This window comes from Myotis brandtii, unplaced genomic scaffold, assembly GCF_000412655.1.
Source record: "Myotis brandtii unplaced genomic scaffold, ASM41265v1 scaffold406, whole genome shotgun sequence".
NCBI lineage: Eukaryota > Metazoa > Chordata > Mammalia > Chiroptera > Vespertilionidae > Myotis > Myotis brandtii.
In genome coordinates, this window is record NW_005365599.1 from 779,776 (window position 1) to 795,962 (window position 16,187).

Below are 16,187 nucleotides of genomic sequence, written 5' to 3' on the forward strand. Positions count from 1 at the left end.
GGGTCACCTTGGATGGGTCACCTAGGTGGCCTTCTCCAAGGAGGAGCCCGTGGGCTAAGACTCCTGAAAGCCATACTTCTGCCAGGTCAGAGTGTGGAGGCGCCAATGGCCACCTGCTCTCCCCTCCACTGCCTCTGCACCCACAGGGTCAACAACCCCAGTACTGGACTCCAGGGTTTTATCTGAAAAGCTTCAATCTGTACTTCTTCACTGTGGGGAGACACCAGGAAGAACCAAGAGCCCATTCATCCATCAGCAGTGAGCCCGAGGCTGTGGACCGGGTTCCGGTTATGAGCACGCATCATTTCTACCCCTGGGGGTTGCTGGGGGCTTACGGGAGAGGCGGCCATGGTCTGGCTGGCTGCTGCTCTGGGGGCTGGCTCCAGGGTCATCTCTCTGGATCTGCTGCTCCTTGCTGGCCATGATTTCAGGTTTGGGCCGCCGTCCTGGGTAGAAACGGGTTGAGCTCAGCCAGGGAGGGAGCACGCAGTATTAGGTCTGCCTCTCCACAGAGTGCTTTCTGCCAGGGGGTCTGACGAGGAGGTGCAAGTAATGCAGGGCAGTGGAAGTGGGGTCTGATCTCCGCTCTGCCTGAGGGGCGCCAGAGAGGCTGGCTGGTGGCATCCTGCTGAGAGGTGGGGCCTTAGCCTGGGCACACAAACCACAGGAGGCAGGCACTGGAAGGGTGGTGAGTAGTGGGAAAAGGGGACGGTGGTCTCACCTGAGCCCAGGAGGATTTTCTCAGGCCCATGGGAACCCCAAGCTGGGGCAACGACTGACCCTCACCCGTTCGGAAGGTGACCATGGCTGTCTGGCCTTCGCCTGCACAGTTGTAAGCTGCCATCTCCACTTCATATAAGCTCCCGGGGTCCAGTCTGGTGAGGGTCAGGCGGTGCTGGTTGGCTGGGATGCCAGAGATGGTCCAATCATCAGAGGTGTTTGTGACCTGCTGGGGAAGGTGGCTGGTCATAAGGACCGGCCTCTGGCCGGGAGCTCTTGGTGGCTGTGGTTTGCAAGAAAAGCAGACCTGAGCCGAGAGGGCAGGAGGGGTGGGTGGGAGGAGAACGGGGCAGGTTTGGGGAGCGGTGGTGCAGCAGAGTGCAGACTGGGCCTTCCGGCTCTAGGACAGTATAGTCAGGATCCCTCCTCTCTCATCTAATGATCCCATCAAAGAAAACCCAGTGGGGAGGGTCAAAAGGCCTCACTGACATTGCTGAGAATTTCTCCGAAGACCTCTCTTTTTCTGAAAAACTCACTTTACTTTCTTCCTCTTTGCTCTATTTAAAGCAAACAGTTTATATTCTAACTAGAGGCCCAGTGCACGAAATTCATGCACGCAGGGGGGGGGGGGGTGTCCCTCAGCCCAGCCTGCACCCTCTCCAATCCGGGATCCCTCTCGCAATCCGGAACCACTGGCTCCTAACCACTCACCTGCCTGCTTGCCTGCCTGATGCCATTAACTGCTCCCCTGCTGGCCTGATCCCCCTAACTGCTCCCCCCTCCTGGCCTGATCCTCCTAACTGCCTAACTGCTCCCCCCTCCTGGCCTGATCCCCCTAACTGCCTATCTGCGCTCCCCTCCTGGCCTGATCGCCCTAACAGCCTATCTGCACCCCCTCCTGGCCTGATCACCCTAACTGCCTATCTGCTCTCCCTTCCTCTCCACACCCTTCGGACCCCTGGTGCAGGTGTGCTGAGAGCTCTCCGCCACGGCCCCACCCCTGTCCTGATTGGTTGTTACGTGGCGGTGTCCCGGCCAATTTGCACATTCCTATATTATTAGAATAGATAAGATGAGGATGATAGTAAAAGTAGCAGTACCAGTAGAATGGCTGCATTCGCTGAGCATTTACCAGGTGCTAGGCATGGAGCACTTTATATATGCTATACAGTGCTTTCATGACAACAGCCTGAGAGAGATGAGTAATTTGCCAAAGGCCACAGCCCCAGTGAGTGCATGCTCACAATCTTAACCTCTTTAGAAAGAAAAACAATCTGGGAGCCAGAAAATCTTGGGTTCTATCCTGGTTGTCTCTCTTACTATCTGTGTAACATAAGCAAGTTCTCTAACCTCTCTGATCCCAAGGCTTTTCATTTGTAAAATGAAGCAAATAAGGTCTCTCAGGTGATTCTGAAGATTAAATTTGGTGATTTGTGTAAAGTGTCGAGCTTTGTACTGGGTGGACAGTAGGTTCCCAACAATGCCTGGCCCTTCTCCCTACGGCCCCACACCCTCCGCTCTGTGAGGTTTCCGCCATCTCAATCCTCCCTTTTCTTCTCCTGCCCTCAGTCCTTGCTTAGAACTTAAAAAGTGTGGATGAGTTGTCAGGATTATGGATGAATAGTAATGGCGTCACATTCCCAGCTCTTTAAAGAAAAAACAACAACACAGGCGCTTCAGGCTCAGGGCGATGCTCAGAGGCCAGGCTGCTTGCTCTCAGCCACCCTACCTTCCAGGACAGACCTAACTGCGGGCATGCACGTCTCAGAGAGCCTGCTGGAGCCTGAGGTGTGGTTTGCTGAAGGAACTAAACAGCTGCCAGGAAAGCTCTGAGTCCCAAGAAGAATATTCCAAAGTAGAACAAGCCCTGCTATTCACGGGCCAGGCAGGGCCCGGGCTCGTTAATGTCAGGCTTCCAGGATTTGTTCCAGGGGGAGAAGATTTTACAAACTGAGAATCCCCGGCGGTGCTGGAAACCCAAACACAGTAGCCAGGGTCTGCAGATGCACCAGGAAATGAAGCCACTCCCCCGTGTGAAAAGGGGAAAAAGCACTGAAAGGCTCGCAGGCTCCAGCAAGAGAAGGGGGCTGAAGAAACAACCCAAGTGCTGGTATTTTTTATGTCCAAATTCTTTCTGATGTGAGGATCTTGAAGATGTTAGTCCCAGAAGAAAGGAACTGCTTCTGGGACATCATTTCTGTCGCGGCCGTGCCCACCTAACAGCTCCAAGTGCCCCACAGGCTGGCTCGATAGAAGTGAGGCCCAGTGGGCAGTGTCTGCTCACTTCCCAGGCCTGGCCTCACACTGCCACTGGGACCAGAAATGAAAATAAGAAATGGAACGGTAATTAGTCACTGTCACACACACCGAGAGGCTGGGTGCCACCCCAGCCTGGCATTTCCGGATCACCATGCCTGGCTTTTGCCAGCCTGCCCTCTGGCGAGGCAATTTGGTGGCCACCTCTTGGCCTGAAAAATATTATTCCTGCTCTCATGCTGGTTGCCATCTCCTGGGAACCATGAGCGTTTGGCCTGCCCTGATCTTTGTCTACAGCTCCGAGGTGGAGGTGTCCAGTTACACAGAGAAACAATGATTAGGACCAGCCCTGCCCCGTAACCTGGGCTGAACAATGCTGCTGTTTGTTAAAAATGTATTCACCCCTTTGCTGGCTGGCAATAAGGCGGCCAGCAGGCCGAGCACCAATAAGGAACTGCCTGCCTTGGCCCCCACCTGGGTGGCAGCTTTGCCCGAGGTGTCTTTCTGACCCCCTCAGAGTCTCTGTGGACTTGTCCTGAGCATGTCCAGGGGACAGGCACAGAGAGGCCGCATGTCCAGCGGGGGAAATGGCTTCCGCACAGCCAGACCTTCCTCCCCGCAGGGCTGGCTTTCGTTTTTAGAGGGGGAAGAAGAGTTGATAAACTCTTTTAGTTTCACGTTCATATATTATCCCAATTCTTCTTCCAAGTGCACACAGCACTTTCACGAGCAAAAAAATATGAATGCATAAGAAAGTCTAGCATTAGAACGAGTTACTTATCAAGTAAGATTTTTAAAAATCCATTTGAAAACAATAACTGCCTACTGTCTAATGACCTTAGAGAGAAGGTAGCATGCACGTGGGGCGATCGGAAACGGACTGCAAGGACATCCTCCTGCAGGGAACTGCAGGGTCAGAGCAAGTGAGGATGCAGCCCTGAGTGAGGGTGACAGCCCGGGGACCCTTTGCTGCTTCCCAGGACACAGTGTGCAGGGCAGCGGGCTGGAAGGCTCCGTCCCGTACCCCTTCAGCACCAGAGTCCTTCCCGACAGCTCCCCAAACACCATGGGACAGACTCCCCTCTGTCAAGGTCTGAGCAACTCGATGTGCTTCCAGCTCAAACGCCTGCCTGTCAAACCCGAGCCACGAGTCTGAGAACTGAGGGCGCTTTACAGGCCTCAGAGAAATACTGTTCACAAATGTTTGTTTTCCTGGCTTAGAGCTCGCTCACCAGGCCTGTGTTCTTGCAGGTATGCACCCAGCGGAGCTTAGCTTGGTTCAAAAACAGAACAACATCAACAACAAATGGCAGAGCCAGGAGGGGAGGACCGGGGATGGTTAACAGGGAGACAGTTAGCTCCCTCTGGGACTAGAAGCTGGTGGTGGTAGCTTCAGGGAAGCCTGTGCGTGAAGCCCAGACCCAGAGGCAAAGGCATGGCTTTTTCCTGGGCCTTGTAGGGTCCCAAATGCCCAGCACCACCCTCTTCCTGGAGGTGGTAGGAAAGTCCCCTGGAGGAGACGGGAGGTCGTGACCAGTAGTGGGGTTGGCAGTCCAGGTTGCGGCGGGAGCTCAGGGGGAGGGAGATAACAGAGACCCCCGCCCAGCCTGAGAGGAGGTCGGCACAATGCCAGGCACCATACCTTGCGGTGTTTCACCTCATAGTAGAGAATCGGTGCCCGGCTGCCACCCTCATGCCGTGGCCGCCACACGAGCTCGTAAGAGTCAGTCTTGGAGGTCCTGGGTGAGCTGAGGATGACGGGTGCCTCGGCGGGCGCCACCTGCCCTTTCTCTCCAGGGCACTGCGGGGAAGCTGGCTGCACCGACGTTGGAGGCCTCGGGAGCCCTGGGTGCCCCCTCAGCATCTGGTCGGGGCTTCTTGGTCTGGAGGGTGGCACGGGAGGTGTGGCAGTGTCCAGCTTAGCATCGGGCCTTGGCCTCAGGGTTGTGCCTGGAGCAGGAAAGAGAAGGGAAGGAAGAGGGTGTTCGTCCCCTGGTCACCTGCTGAGCTGAGAGAAGACCTGCCGGGCAGGAAGAGCCCTCAGGGCAGGACTGACATGGCCATCAGCCCACTCAACAGGCTCCGCGGTAGAGAGGGTCATGCCCCTACCCTCCGTAGGGAAAGGCAGTCTGGTGCCCCACGTCCAGGCTTCTTGCCATGGCCCAGGCATGGCAGGCAAGCGTGTCTGCAACCTGTTTGTGTTCCTGACTCCACATCTGAAGTGAACTATCTATTTGCTCCTGGGGTGCAGGAACCCTGTGCCCTCTTTCTCATGCCTAACACTGGGGCTGGGGGCATGCCCCACACTGGGGAGTCTTAGCACACGGCACACACGGGCCTTTTCCTTCTCCACTGCACTGACCTGGAAACGGGAGATGGAAAGCCAACTGTAAATGCCCCTGAGAATCTGAGGAGCCAGGGCAGCACTTCCTTCAGGGAGCGTCCACCGACTCTGCCTGCCCCACGGGAGGTTGGCATCTGACAATGATGATTTAGCATTTCATTCTCTGTCATTGTATTTTTCTCCAACTATTTCCTCTGCATATTTTATCTCTTCCATGAAAAAATTCTTGAGGCTAATTCTGTGTTATGTTTCTCTGTATTCTCCAGGCTACCTAGTCCAGTGCTGAGCACAGTAACTGCTCAGTCGCTACAGGTGTCAATGGAAATGAATCAAGCTAACAATACAATTGCTTTCCTTTGCTCCAGAGCAGGGGTTGTCAGACTGGGTTCCATGGAACCCTATGAACCCACAGATTCTACAAAACGATTAAATTATATTTTTAAATTATAATACAACAGCTAAATGGGTCATTTTCACTAGTGAAAACCTGTACTTCTTTTTAAAAAGTTAATATAAATTTGAACTTACAACTGAAAGCCACTTTTATTGGTTTTACACATCGGGGTTCTATTTCAGATTCCCTTGGAGAGAAGGGTTCTGTGAGTATTCACTCCGCTCTCAGCCCCCGTGCTGCACTCACCTGGCCTGGCGGTCCTCAGCTGGACCACGGCGTGGGCACTGCCAACTTCGTTCTCGGCCATGCACTGGTAGACGCCCTCGTCCTCAGGCCCCACGCTGACCACGCGCAGGGCCCTACGGGACAGTCGGAGGCGCTGGCTGGGGGTGAGGGGCACGGCGTTCCTCAGCCACAGCACTGAGGGCGGGGGGTTCCCGCGCACCTCACAGGTGAGCTTGGCACTCTGGCCCCACGGGATGACCAGCTGGGACAGCTCCACAGTGACCTCGGGGGGTTCTGCCGGGAAACCAGAGCAGGGGTGAGAGAGGCGGAGTCTCCCCGTCCGTGCCAGGCAGGCTGGGGTGGGGGGTGGGGGCTCTGCAGTCAGGAAGGCTGTTGACAGAGGAAAGGGAAGGCCTCCGTCTCCGCCACCAGAGCCACAGCAGGAAAGGGCACCGAGGGGCAGTCAGCCCTCTACCCTAGTCCCTGGGATCCAGAACCTCCACCTCTCAGTGCTCCTGTCACTCACTCAGCACGTGACCTCTCAGAAGGCATGTGACCCTGAGCTGGGGTTAGGAGCTTCTAGACAGGCCAAGCAGACCAAAGGGAAGGTCAAGGAGAAGAAGGTCTGCAGGAGACACTCACCAAACACCTGGACGTTGTAGAGAATGGCCGCCGCCCCAGGCTCCCCGACCCCGTTGTCGGCCATGCAGCGGTAGGTCCCCGAGTCCTCCTCGCTGGTGGTGTCGATGAGGAGGTTGCTCAGCAGGAAGCGCGTCTTGTTATAACCCGCGACACTGGACCCATCCTTGGCCCAGGTGACCCGTGGAGGCGGGATCCCACTGGCCACACACTCCAGGATGAGGCTGTGGCCTTTCGTGACGATGATGGTCTGGGCCTCTGGCGGATAGATGATGCGGGCGGCCTCGGCCGTGGAGCCTGGAGGGGGAGGAGGGGAAGGACAGTGTGTGGGACCAGGACTTGGTGTGGAGGATCCCTTTCACAGGGGTCGCCCAAGACCATCGGAAAACACATATATAATTACATATTGTTTTTGTGATTAATCACTATGCTTTAATTATGTTCAATTTGTAAGAATGAAATTGGGGGTCACCACAACATGAGGAACTGTATTAAAGGGTCGCGGCATTAGGAAGGTTGAGAACCATTGCACTAGCTGGAGCCCCACAACTCTCACCCACACCTCGGGAAACACAAAACTGGAGCCCAGGCCCCTCCCTCCACCAGGGAGGCCCGCCCCTTACGGCGCACGCGCAGCCGGTCACTGGAACCCGAGGTCTTCACTTCTTGGGTGACCGGGTTGTAGGCGGCGCACTTGTACATCCCCGCCCCACAACCCTCACCCCCACCTCGGGGAACACAAAGCTGGAGCCCAGGCCCCTCCCTCCACCAGGGAGGCCCCGCCCCTTACGGCGCACGCGCAGCCGGTCACTGGAGCCCGAGGTCTTCACTTCTTGGGTGACCGGGTTGTAGGCGGCGCACTTGTACATCCCCTCGTCCTCCTGGCTGGCGTTCACGATCTGGAGGTTCCCCGAGGGCATGATCAGGTAGTTACCTGAGGAAAGAACAGGAAGGGAACATGGGTGAGTTTGGGCCTAAAGCACTACACCCAACAGCTCCCACAAATGGGCGGGGCAGGAGCCAAAATGTGCACCTGAGTCCCAGCAAGCCCACCCCCCAAGTGCTCTTCTCCCATAAAACCTGGAAGCCAGGGGGACAGAATGCCAGGGAACGAAACAACTAAGGAACCAGCTAACCGGCTGGTAACTCCCTCCAGGTCAGTCCACAGATTTGTGGAAGAGCATTTTACACGTCAGGAAGCTGGCGAAGGGCAGCAGGACATGGGGTTGGCCAGACCTGGACTCAAGGCATTGGACCTGCCTGTACTGAGGTGTGATCTCGGGCAAGGTCATAACCTCACAGATTTGGTTCCCTTATTTGTAAAGTGGCCCAACGGGTGCTGCCTCGGCCGCTGTCAGGCTCGAGGGGCCCTAATGCACCCCTGGAGCTAAGAGGTCATTCCCACAGGAGGGCTGGCTTTCACTTCAGAACCTGCCATCGTCTGTCAGTCGCAGCTCTGAGCCACCTCACTACTGAATTTCTGCAATGGGGAAAACATTCTGACTCCAAACCCACGCTCTCCATGAACGCCAAGGAAGCCCTCCCCTCTGCATCACTGGCCTGCTGGGCTGTGTGCTCTGGGCCAGGGGTGTCAGGGGGGCTGAGGGGGGGGGCAGGGCTTGGCTCACGCTGCTGGACACACCAGTGGTGTCCAGCTTCCTGGCAGGCGAGTCACCGGCCCTCCACTCCAAGCTCCTGGTGGCCTGCCCTGGGAGTCAGGATATCCCTATAACCCGGGCTCACTAATCCTGGCACCGGCCTGCCCCTGGGTATGAGCTACTTAGGCAAATATCAGACAGAATAGGGAGAAGCTCTGGCCCCTGTGAGCTGGGCAGCCTTCCTCTAGGGCAGTGATGGCGAACCTATGACACGCGTGTCAGAGGTGACACGCGAACTCATTTTTTTGGTTGATTTTTCTTTGTTAAATGGCATTTAAATATATAAAATAAATATCAAAAGCCTTTGTTTTACTATGGTTGAAAATATCAAAAAATTTCTGTATGTGACACAGCACCAGAGTTAAGTTAGGGTTTTTCAAAATGCTGACACGCCGAGCTCAAAAGGTTCGCCATCACTGCTCTAGGGGCCATTCCAGGCTCCCACTGGGGACGGTGCAGATCGATGTTCTTCCCGCAGTCTCCATGTATTTCGAGGGGCAGGACTCGGGTCTTTACCCTTCCAGAAAACAGTTTTCTGTATTTTCTATAGTGAACATACATTCCTTTCATAACCAGAAAAAGTTAATAAAATATTTTAAAATGTATATGTTTTTAAAGTTACACATTTTGAGCTGTGGGGTCCAGTCAGTAGGGTCTACTTGGCCTAGCGTACAGGTTCAGTTGTGGATGAAGCTTCCTGTTCCCCCAACTGGTACTCGGGGGACCACAGCTCGCCTCCCCTCTCCCCTCTCCCCCCTCGATGGCTGCATTACCAGGAAAATGGGGACAGGGAGAAACTCAAGTTCCATAAGAAGACTGCTCTGCTGTGTGGGGACGAGCTCCACCTCCCACGCTGCAGCTGCAGGGGCGGCTGGGTTTGTCGGCAGCCTTTCTGTGTCGGCCTGGTGGCCGGGAGCTCACATGGGGGAAATCTGGAACCTATGCTGACAGCCCTGACCAAATGGCGCAGCTTAACATCATCCAGTGCCTCAAAGAGCAAAGACATTCCTCAGACAGGGTGGAAGACCTCCGTAACAGGAGCCAGTCCCTTCAGGATCCCACAGGGCTAAATATCAAGGCCGAAGACAGGGGTGGCCAGCTTCCCCCCGGCCTTGGCCTCTGGGCTCCTGCTTGCTCACCTCTGGATGCCTCCAGCCACTCCTGTTTGACGCTGTATCGGACCTGGGCTTTTGGGTGGCTCTCAGGAAGGTGGCAGGCAATGACCGCCGTGTTCCCCTCATCTACTTCAATCACATGCTGCACGTCTAACTTGAAGTCCTGGAGATCTGTGGAGAGAAGGGGGTGGTGCCAGTTGGGCTTCGATGGAGGAGACATGAAATGTTCCAGGGTGGCTTATGTCTCAGTGTCTTTAGTCTCAATAAACAGCTGTAAAACCTCACATTGGGGTCTCTCTGTGAGTCTTTCCTCTACCTTTTGTTGTCTAGGGGAGTTTAAAGGATGGATTGTGTGGCCTTCATCACTGCATTGGAGTTCAACTTGGTACATATGAGCTGCAGGGTGGGGGTGGACATGGAGATTCCTTCAGGTGGAGCCTGTGATGCGGACCAGACTCTCTGTTACACTGAGACATGGGGGCAAGCTGACCAGGCCCACCGGCCCTACTAAACCTGGTCAGGGTCAAGGCACAAATGTCCTGGCAGAGCTCAGAGGGAACAACAAAAGAGAATGCCGATGTCTCCTCCAGTTCAAGAACGGCCTTCCCTGGTTCTTCTCAGACATCCATAGTGAAAAGTGAGAGGCCCAGGATTTCGCTCGGTTACCAAGCATGGCTCTAACCGGGGTTGTTCCTGCTACCCAGGAGCTATATTCTACATCAAGCATGTCAAACTCATGGCTTATGGGCCGCATGCCTCGTTCATTTGGCCCGTGTTAGCCTCTGAGTTTGACATGCTTGCTCTACATCATGGCTAATACCTTCTCAGGGCTGGGGTGGGGAGCTGTGGATGCCCCCAGGGTTTCTAAGGCAAAGAGGGGTCTCCCTGGTGTGGCTTAATGGCAGGGGAATATGGGGGAGCTGAGGGCCCTGACCCCAGGCTGCAGCCCCTGGCAGCACAGTGGCTCTCTCCTGGCTTGGCACGCTGGCAGGAAGACTGGGATCTAAGCTGAGAGAGGATGGAGGTCCATCTGGAACAAGAGCCGGATGCTTCCCAATCAATCCAAGAGTCCAAACCACAAAACTGTCTCTCTAGGAGCCGAATCACTGATGCTGCTGAACAGAATGGGCCACTCGTGCAACAAAACCACATTCCAAATTCGGTTTTCAGAACTGTCTCTGAATTTAACTTGAGAGAGGAAATAAGATGGATGGAGAGGAAGATAAAAGAGATGAGAATACGAGTGTTTACCCACTCTTCATAATGGGACTTAGAAAACACCCTCGAGGCACCCTCACTGACTGCTGACCACACCATCTCTGCTCAGCTCTTGAGAACGATACTGTGGGAGCTGACCACAACGCCACCTGCTGCTGTTGTTTCCACTGGAGACCCAGAGAAGGCCACCGGAGCAGCGGGAGTCAGGTGTCTGAGAGGAGAGATAATTACTAAAAACAAACTGCTGTCGCCAAAGGAGAGCCTGGTGACTGAGGCACTCAGCCGGCTCAGGAGGTTCCCACTCAATGGAACTTTCCAGAAGCTCTCAGTCAAGCCAAGTCAAGCCAGGGCAGGAGGGCCCTTCTGTGTCTATGAAAGGATCCTTGTCCCTTTGATCACTATATCAGATTGTGAGCCGTTTAGGGGCAGGGCCAAGTCTTCATGCATGTTTTCTGAACCTAACCTAGGCCTGGCCAAGTAGATGCCCAGTGATGTGGAATGACTGATTAAATGACCGTCTCAGAGCTGGCCCCTCCATCAGGTACAAGGGGCCTGTTTGTTGCCTGTGAACTCAGATGTGCTAGTTGAGTTGGCCTACATTATGAGCTCAAGGATAAGGGCCTAGCACGGCCCATGTCCTAGGAACCTTTTATCCAAGTGTGGCCAACCTTTTATCTAAGTGTGGCTATTTTGAAAATAGAACGTTCCTTGAGAGGTTACTTCCGGGGTCACAGGAAAGAGGTAAAATAGGTCCAATAAATGTGGAGTAAGACATGTGTGCTACAGTCCACAGAGTGGCGTGGCAAAACCAATGACAGCCTGCCCAATTCATTTCTCTTACTCCACTTCATTCTCCAGGCCCACCACGTGATGCCTGTGGATCGAGGAAGGCCAGCCTCACGACCCCTTCCTTTTCTTTTTTTTTTTTTTTAAATATATTTTATTGCAAGGAAGGCCAGCTTCACGACCCCTTCCTTTGGGTAGGTGACTGAAAGTGCTTTCTGAGAAAGCCCATTATTTGTTTAAGGCCTTCTGGGCTTTAGAAGAATGATCTCATCATTATTTAATTTTTGTGTGCATGATATCTGATCCTAACTAAACTGTAAATTTCTAGTGAGCAGTCTATTTTGCACTCCACGCCTCCAGCCCCAAGCCCCACTGCCCAGTATGCAGAATATAGCAAATGCTCGCTAATCCTCATTGAATACATTGGAACAGTGGTTCTCAACCTTCCTAATGCCCTGACCCTTTAATACAGTTCCTCATGTTGTGGTGACCCCCAATTTCATTGTTACAAATTGAACATAATTAAAGCATAGTGATTAATCACAAAAACGATATGTAATTATATATGTGTTTTCCGATGGTCTTAGGAGACCCCTGTGAAAGGGTCGTTCGACCCCCAAAAGGTTCGCGACCCACAGGTTGAGAAGCGCTGCATTGGAAGAAGGCTGAGCCCAAGGCCAGCTTCATGGGAGTGTAACATGCCCAGTTGCACAGGGCCCCGTGCTTGGGGTCCATGCTTGGTTTAATGCTCTGCTGTCACCATATTGAAATTCTTCATCATGTTTGAACAAGGGACCCTGCATTGTCATTTTGCACTGGGCCCCATAAATGACAGCCCAGTCCTGGGTGAGCCTCTCCGCCAAGACATAGGAGGCACTTTCTCTCAGAGAGAAGGGCGATATGGACTGTGGGAAGGGGAGGATTGCCTGTGCTCAGTGTGTTCTAGCTAAATATGGCTACTGCTTTCCAAAGCCAGGCACTTAAACGATGCCGAGGCCTCGGAGTTCTCAACACAGTGCACGTGTACCTGCCAAGCCAGGAGGCGCCCCACAGAGCGAGCTGTGAGTATTGAGCTCAAGGGCATCTGGAAAATTCCCCCATCACTAAGAAGCACTCCCTTCAATGGTCTAATAAATCTAAAAATACTCCACTAAGAGTTTTTGAGTTTTTTCCTACCCTCCCCCTTATCTTTACCTCATTCCAAGGAAATTTGCCTTGAGCAAGAATATATTTAAACCTAACAGATCATTTTGCAAGAAAGGCGTGAGCAACTGAAAGGAGTCTGGCACCAGAATGCCATCACCATCTTAATGGCCTGGGCTCCTGCCCCATGGCAATTGCGGGCTTATCCAGGCAGGAGCAGAGCATGCTCCTCCGTGCAACCCCCTCACCCACCCGGCCCCAGAAATACCAGGCCCTCCTTAAGCCCCTCTTGGCACCCTCTGCACCTCTGACAACTGCTGGGCTGGAGACAGGAGGCTGTGCAGTGGGGGAGGCACAAAGCTGGGCACCGGTCAGCCATGTGGCCAGACAGCCCTCTGTTCTGATGCCAACATGTGCACAACAGCCATGCAGGCAGGACCGAGGACACCCAGCTGGGCACCCAGCTCCCCACGGGGGTCGACTGGCAGGCAAACCTTCCTGGTGTCAGAACAAATAAGCAGAAGTTTAGTCCTTGGCCCTGTCCCCTCCCTGTGCCTCCTAAACGTAAGCCTTAGCTGTTGCTTCACTAGACAAACTCCCAAATTGGCTGCTGGAGCAAAAGTTGAGTTTCACTAAGGGATCAAAGACAGAGTAATGAAGTGATGACCGACTTGAAAATCAGAGCACCCTTTCTAGTGTTTGGGGTAGGGAGAAGGACAGAGATGGGTGAAGCTTCATGCGCAGTGCCAGCCTCGTCAGCCGCCAGGCGAGGCAGATGCAGAGAGATGCAGTTGCCTGCATGTGAAGGAAAGCAGCCTGTCCCTGGCCCCTTTGTCTGCAAAGCTGGCTTCCTGGCCAGTCTCCCGGCTGCTCAGAGAGCCCCACTGGGAGTCAGGGGCAGGCCCTTCAGTTACAAATGAGGTGAGCAGGCCCTGAGTCAGAAGGATGGATCAGGTTTCACCAGGAAATGGTTTGACAGGACACCTGTCCTTGCCTGTTGGCTGGTGTGTTTGAGAAATCCATTACTGGATTGTTTTTGCAGCTTTAATCCTCTTATGCCTTCCCTCAGACCCGCTTTTGCATCCTCCCTTTGTGTATTCCAGCTATTTTATTAACTTGTCTGCGCTAATCAGACGCCCATAGTCTCGCTCTTGTTTCTTGGCTCTCAGCAGGTCAGAAGCCCTAGTCACTGGGGCCACCTTGGAGATTCCTGACCTTCCTTACATTCCACAAAATGCTGTGCTTTCAGAGAAAGCCCATATTCATTTAGGTTCCAAACAGAACTTTGCTCACTTCCCTGCCTTTTATGTGTTCAATTTCTTCAGGGAACATGTATCTTCTGGTCTGTCTTTTCCCTGGGACCTTAGATGCACAGACTGCAGGGATTTGTTCAAACAGATCATGTGATGTGCCCCATGTTTCCTCTTCACATTTACAGGGTGCATCAGACAAGCCAGCCAGGGTTAGAAAAGGCAAGTAAAAGACATTGAGAGGCACGTGGGCATGGCTGCCATCACCAGGGTCACAGGAGAAAACATGATTGGTAAGTTTTATCTTGAGCCCCTTTGCAATTCCTTTCTCACCACCTTCTGGATTCAGTCTTTCCTTTATTTAGTGAGAGGCTCAGTAGAGCTATGAATGAAACTAAAATATTTGGTGCATGTTCATGCCTTCTCATAGTGCAGAAGTGTCCAAGCTTAATCATTGGCCCAGCTCCCTGACTTCCACGGAACTCACACACCCACTGACAGGTGCTGTGAGCCTCAGCAGTGTGCCCTCGTGTAATCCTTAAGCTGAAGGATCACAGTCAGGAAGGTTCCTCACGCCACCTCTCTTCCCTGGGCCCTCACTTAGGCTGCAAATAAAAGTTCAATTCTGTGTAAGAAGTCAGGTGAAATAGTGCCGTAGGCTGGGGCTGCATGGAGTTACCAACATCCTCCTCTCTACGAGCTCACCTTAAACAACTGGCTTTCTACCCACCCAGGCATTTCTCCCGTACAGTCAGTCCTGCCTCCCTCCCGCCTGCTCTCAGGAATCACCAGGCAAGCCTGTACTCATTCGCTGAGGCTTGGATGGGATCCACCAGATTGCGGGGGCACCCAGTGGAGCGGCTCCCTCCCTTGGCAATGCTGCCAGGACGGCTCCGTAGCCTCGTGGCCATCGGCAAGTTTCTGGGCTGACTGATAATTCTACTCCCCACTTCTCATGGCTCCAGGTCTTGACTTGTCCTGTGGTGGCTTGTTGCATGTGTGGCTAACGTTTCACAGCACAGAAGGCTCTGCTCTAACAAAGCATTCTCCTCAGTGCTGACCCCACGGCCCCTCCCTGCACCCGAGTCCCTTCTTGAATTTGGAAAAGTGCAAGGGAAGCGAAGCTCCTAAGAGCATTCTCAGGCAGAGCCTGTGGCTCACTGCCCTACAGACGGACTTGGAGGTGGGGTCGGAGAAGGGGAAGGGTCCCGGGCACTGCCTCCCCGTGTGGCCTCTGGCCATGCAGAAGCTTGCTAGCGCCTTGGGCTGCTTCACTGATGGGCAGAGAACCACCACGCTGACCTCCACCCCAGGCGTGACCCCAAGATCGGTCCTCTGAAATGAAAGTGCTTTGCTGGAGAATCAATTCCAGAGGCAGCGTAGAGACCCGAGCCTGACAGTGCTTCCCTTCGGCCAGAAAGCACAGCTCCTGGTGAGTGGCTGGGGTTTGCTGGGGCACAGGCAGGCAGCTCAGAAACCACACATCCTGGGTAGTGACTAAGCCTTTTGCCAGTCGGTTGCCCTGGCACACAGACCACTGAAACCAAACCCACTGTAACCCATGAGGCTGGACAAAATCAGGATATTCTGTAGTCAGCACTCGGCACAAGACCACCCCTCCAGGCGTCATGGAGACAGCCATTAGCCAGCCAGGAGCTGGAGGTGATCTATTATGCCAGGCATTGCAGAAGACACTGAGAAGACAAGACACAGGTCCTAATCCAGCGAGCTCTACTCTTATGGACAGACATAAAACAGCACACAAAGTAGGACTCGACAATGCGCCAGAGGGTGTCCCACATCCACCAGCTTTCCAGCCCAGGGCAGGGCGCCTGCACCTCCTGAGGAAATGTAGAAAGGAGGTTGGTGGAGTGAGAACTGCCCCTCTCTTTGCAGGCAGGGTGAGTGGGTAAATATATTTGCTCTCTTTGGGATTTTTTTTCTGCCTGTTCTATTGCACAAATAATTTTGGCTCCAAAGCACTTTCCTGACAGCCATGGAAACATGACATAAAATTTCTCAAACACACTTTCTGATGAAAACAAGACATGCTCTCTTTTATTTAAATAAAAAACAGTTTCCGTGGGGGAAAAAAAACCTTTGCAGATGCCAAACATATTCGCTGTTAAATCTTGTGTTTCTCTCTTTTCCTTTGAGCTGCGCTGGAGTTTGCACCCAGATTTGAGCAGTGAGAGAAAACTGAGGATGGAGAAGAGATTAAAGAGCCAGGGGGTGAGGGCAGGAGATCAAAGTCATGACAGGAGGTGGGCAGGAGAGGAGAGAAGACAGAAAGGGAGGAGTGTGAGAGGAAAAAGGAAGAAAAATAAAAAGAACCTAGTTTGCAATGTCATTAAATGATTTGCAATAAACTGGCCTAATGCTTCAGGAATTTCTTGGCTTGAACCAATTAAAAATATATTTTTTTTAAAAGACATAAGA

General features: G+C 53.3%; 1 protein-coding gene across 2 annotated transcripts in view; it reads right to left on the reverse strand.

Annotated features, from left to right (window-relative positions):
• Positions 1-16,187, reverse strand: part of BOC (BOC cell adhesion associated, oncogene regulated) — a 67,147-nt gene that overhangs the window by 7,690 nt on the left and 43,270 nt on the right. For both annotated transcript variants that reach the window (XM_005873314.2, XM_014545395.1), the window contains 7 exons: positions 9,376-9,522; positions 7,369-7,512; positions 6,582-6,875; positions 5,961-6,233; positions 4,619-4,926; positions 787-946; positions 336-446 (listed from right to left, as the gene is read on the reverse strand). In XM_005873314.2, the coding sequence (XP_005873376.1) occupies positions 336-446; positions 787-946; positions 4,619-4,926; positions 5,961-6,233; positions 6,582-6,875; positions 7,369-7,512; positions 9,376-9,522 (1,437 nt within the window). The remainder of the gene's footprint in view (positions 1-335; positions 447-786; positions 947-4,618; positions 4,927-5,960; positions 6,234-6,581; positions 6,876-7,368; positions 7,513-9,375; positions 9,523-16,187) is intronic.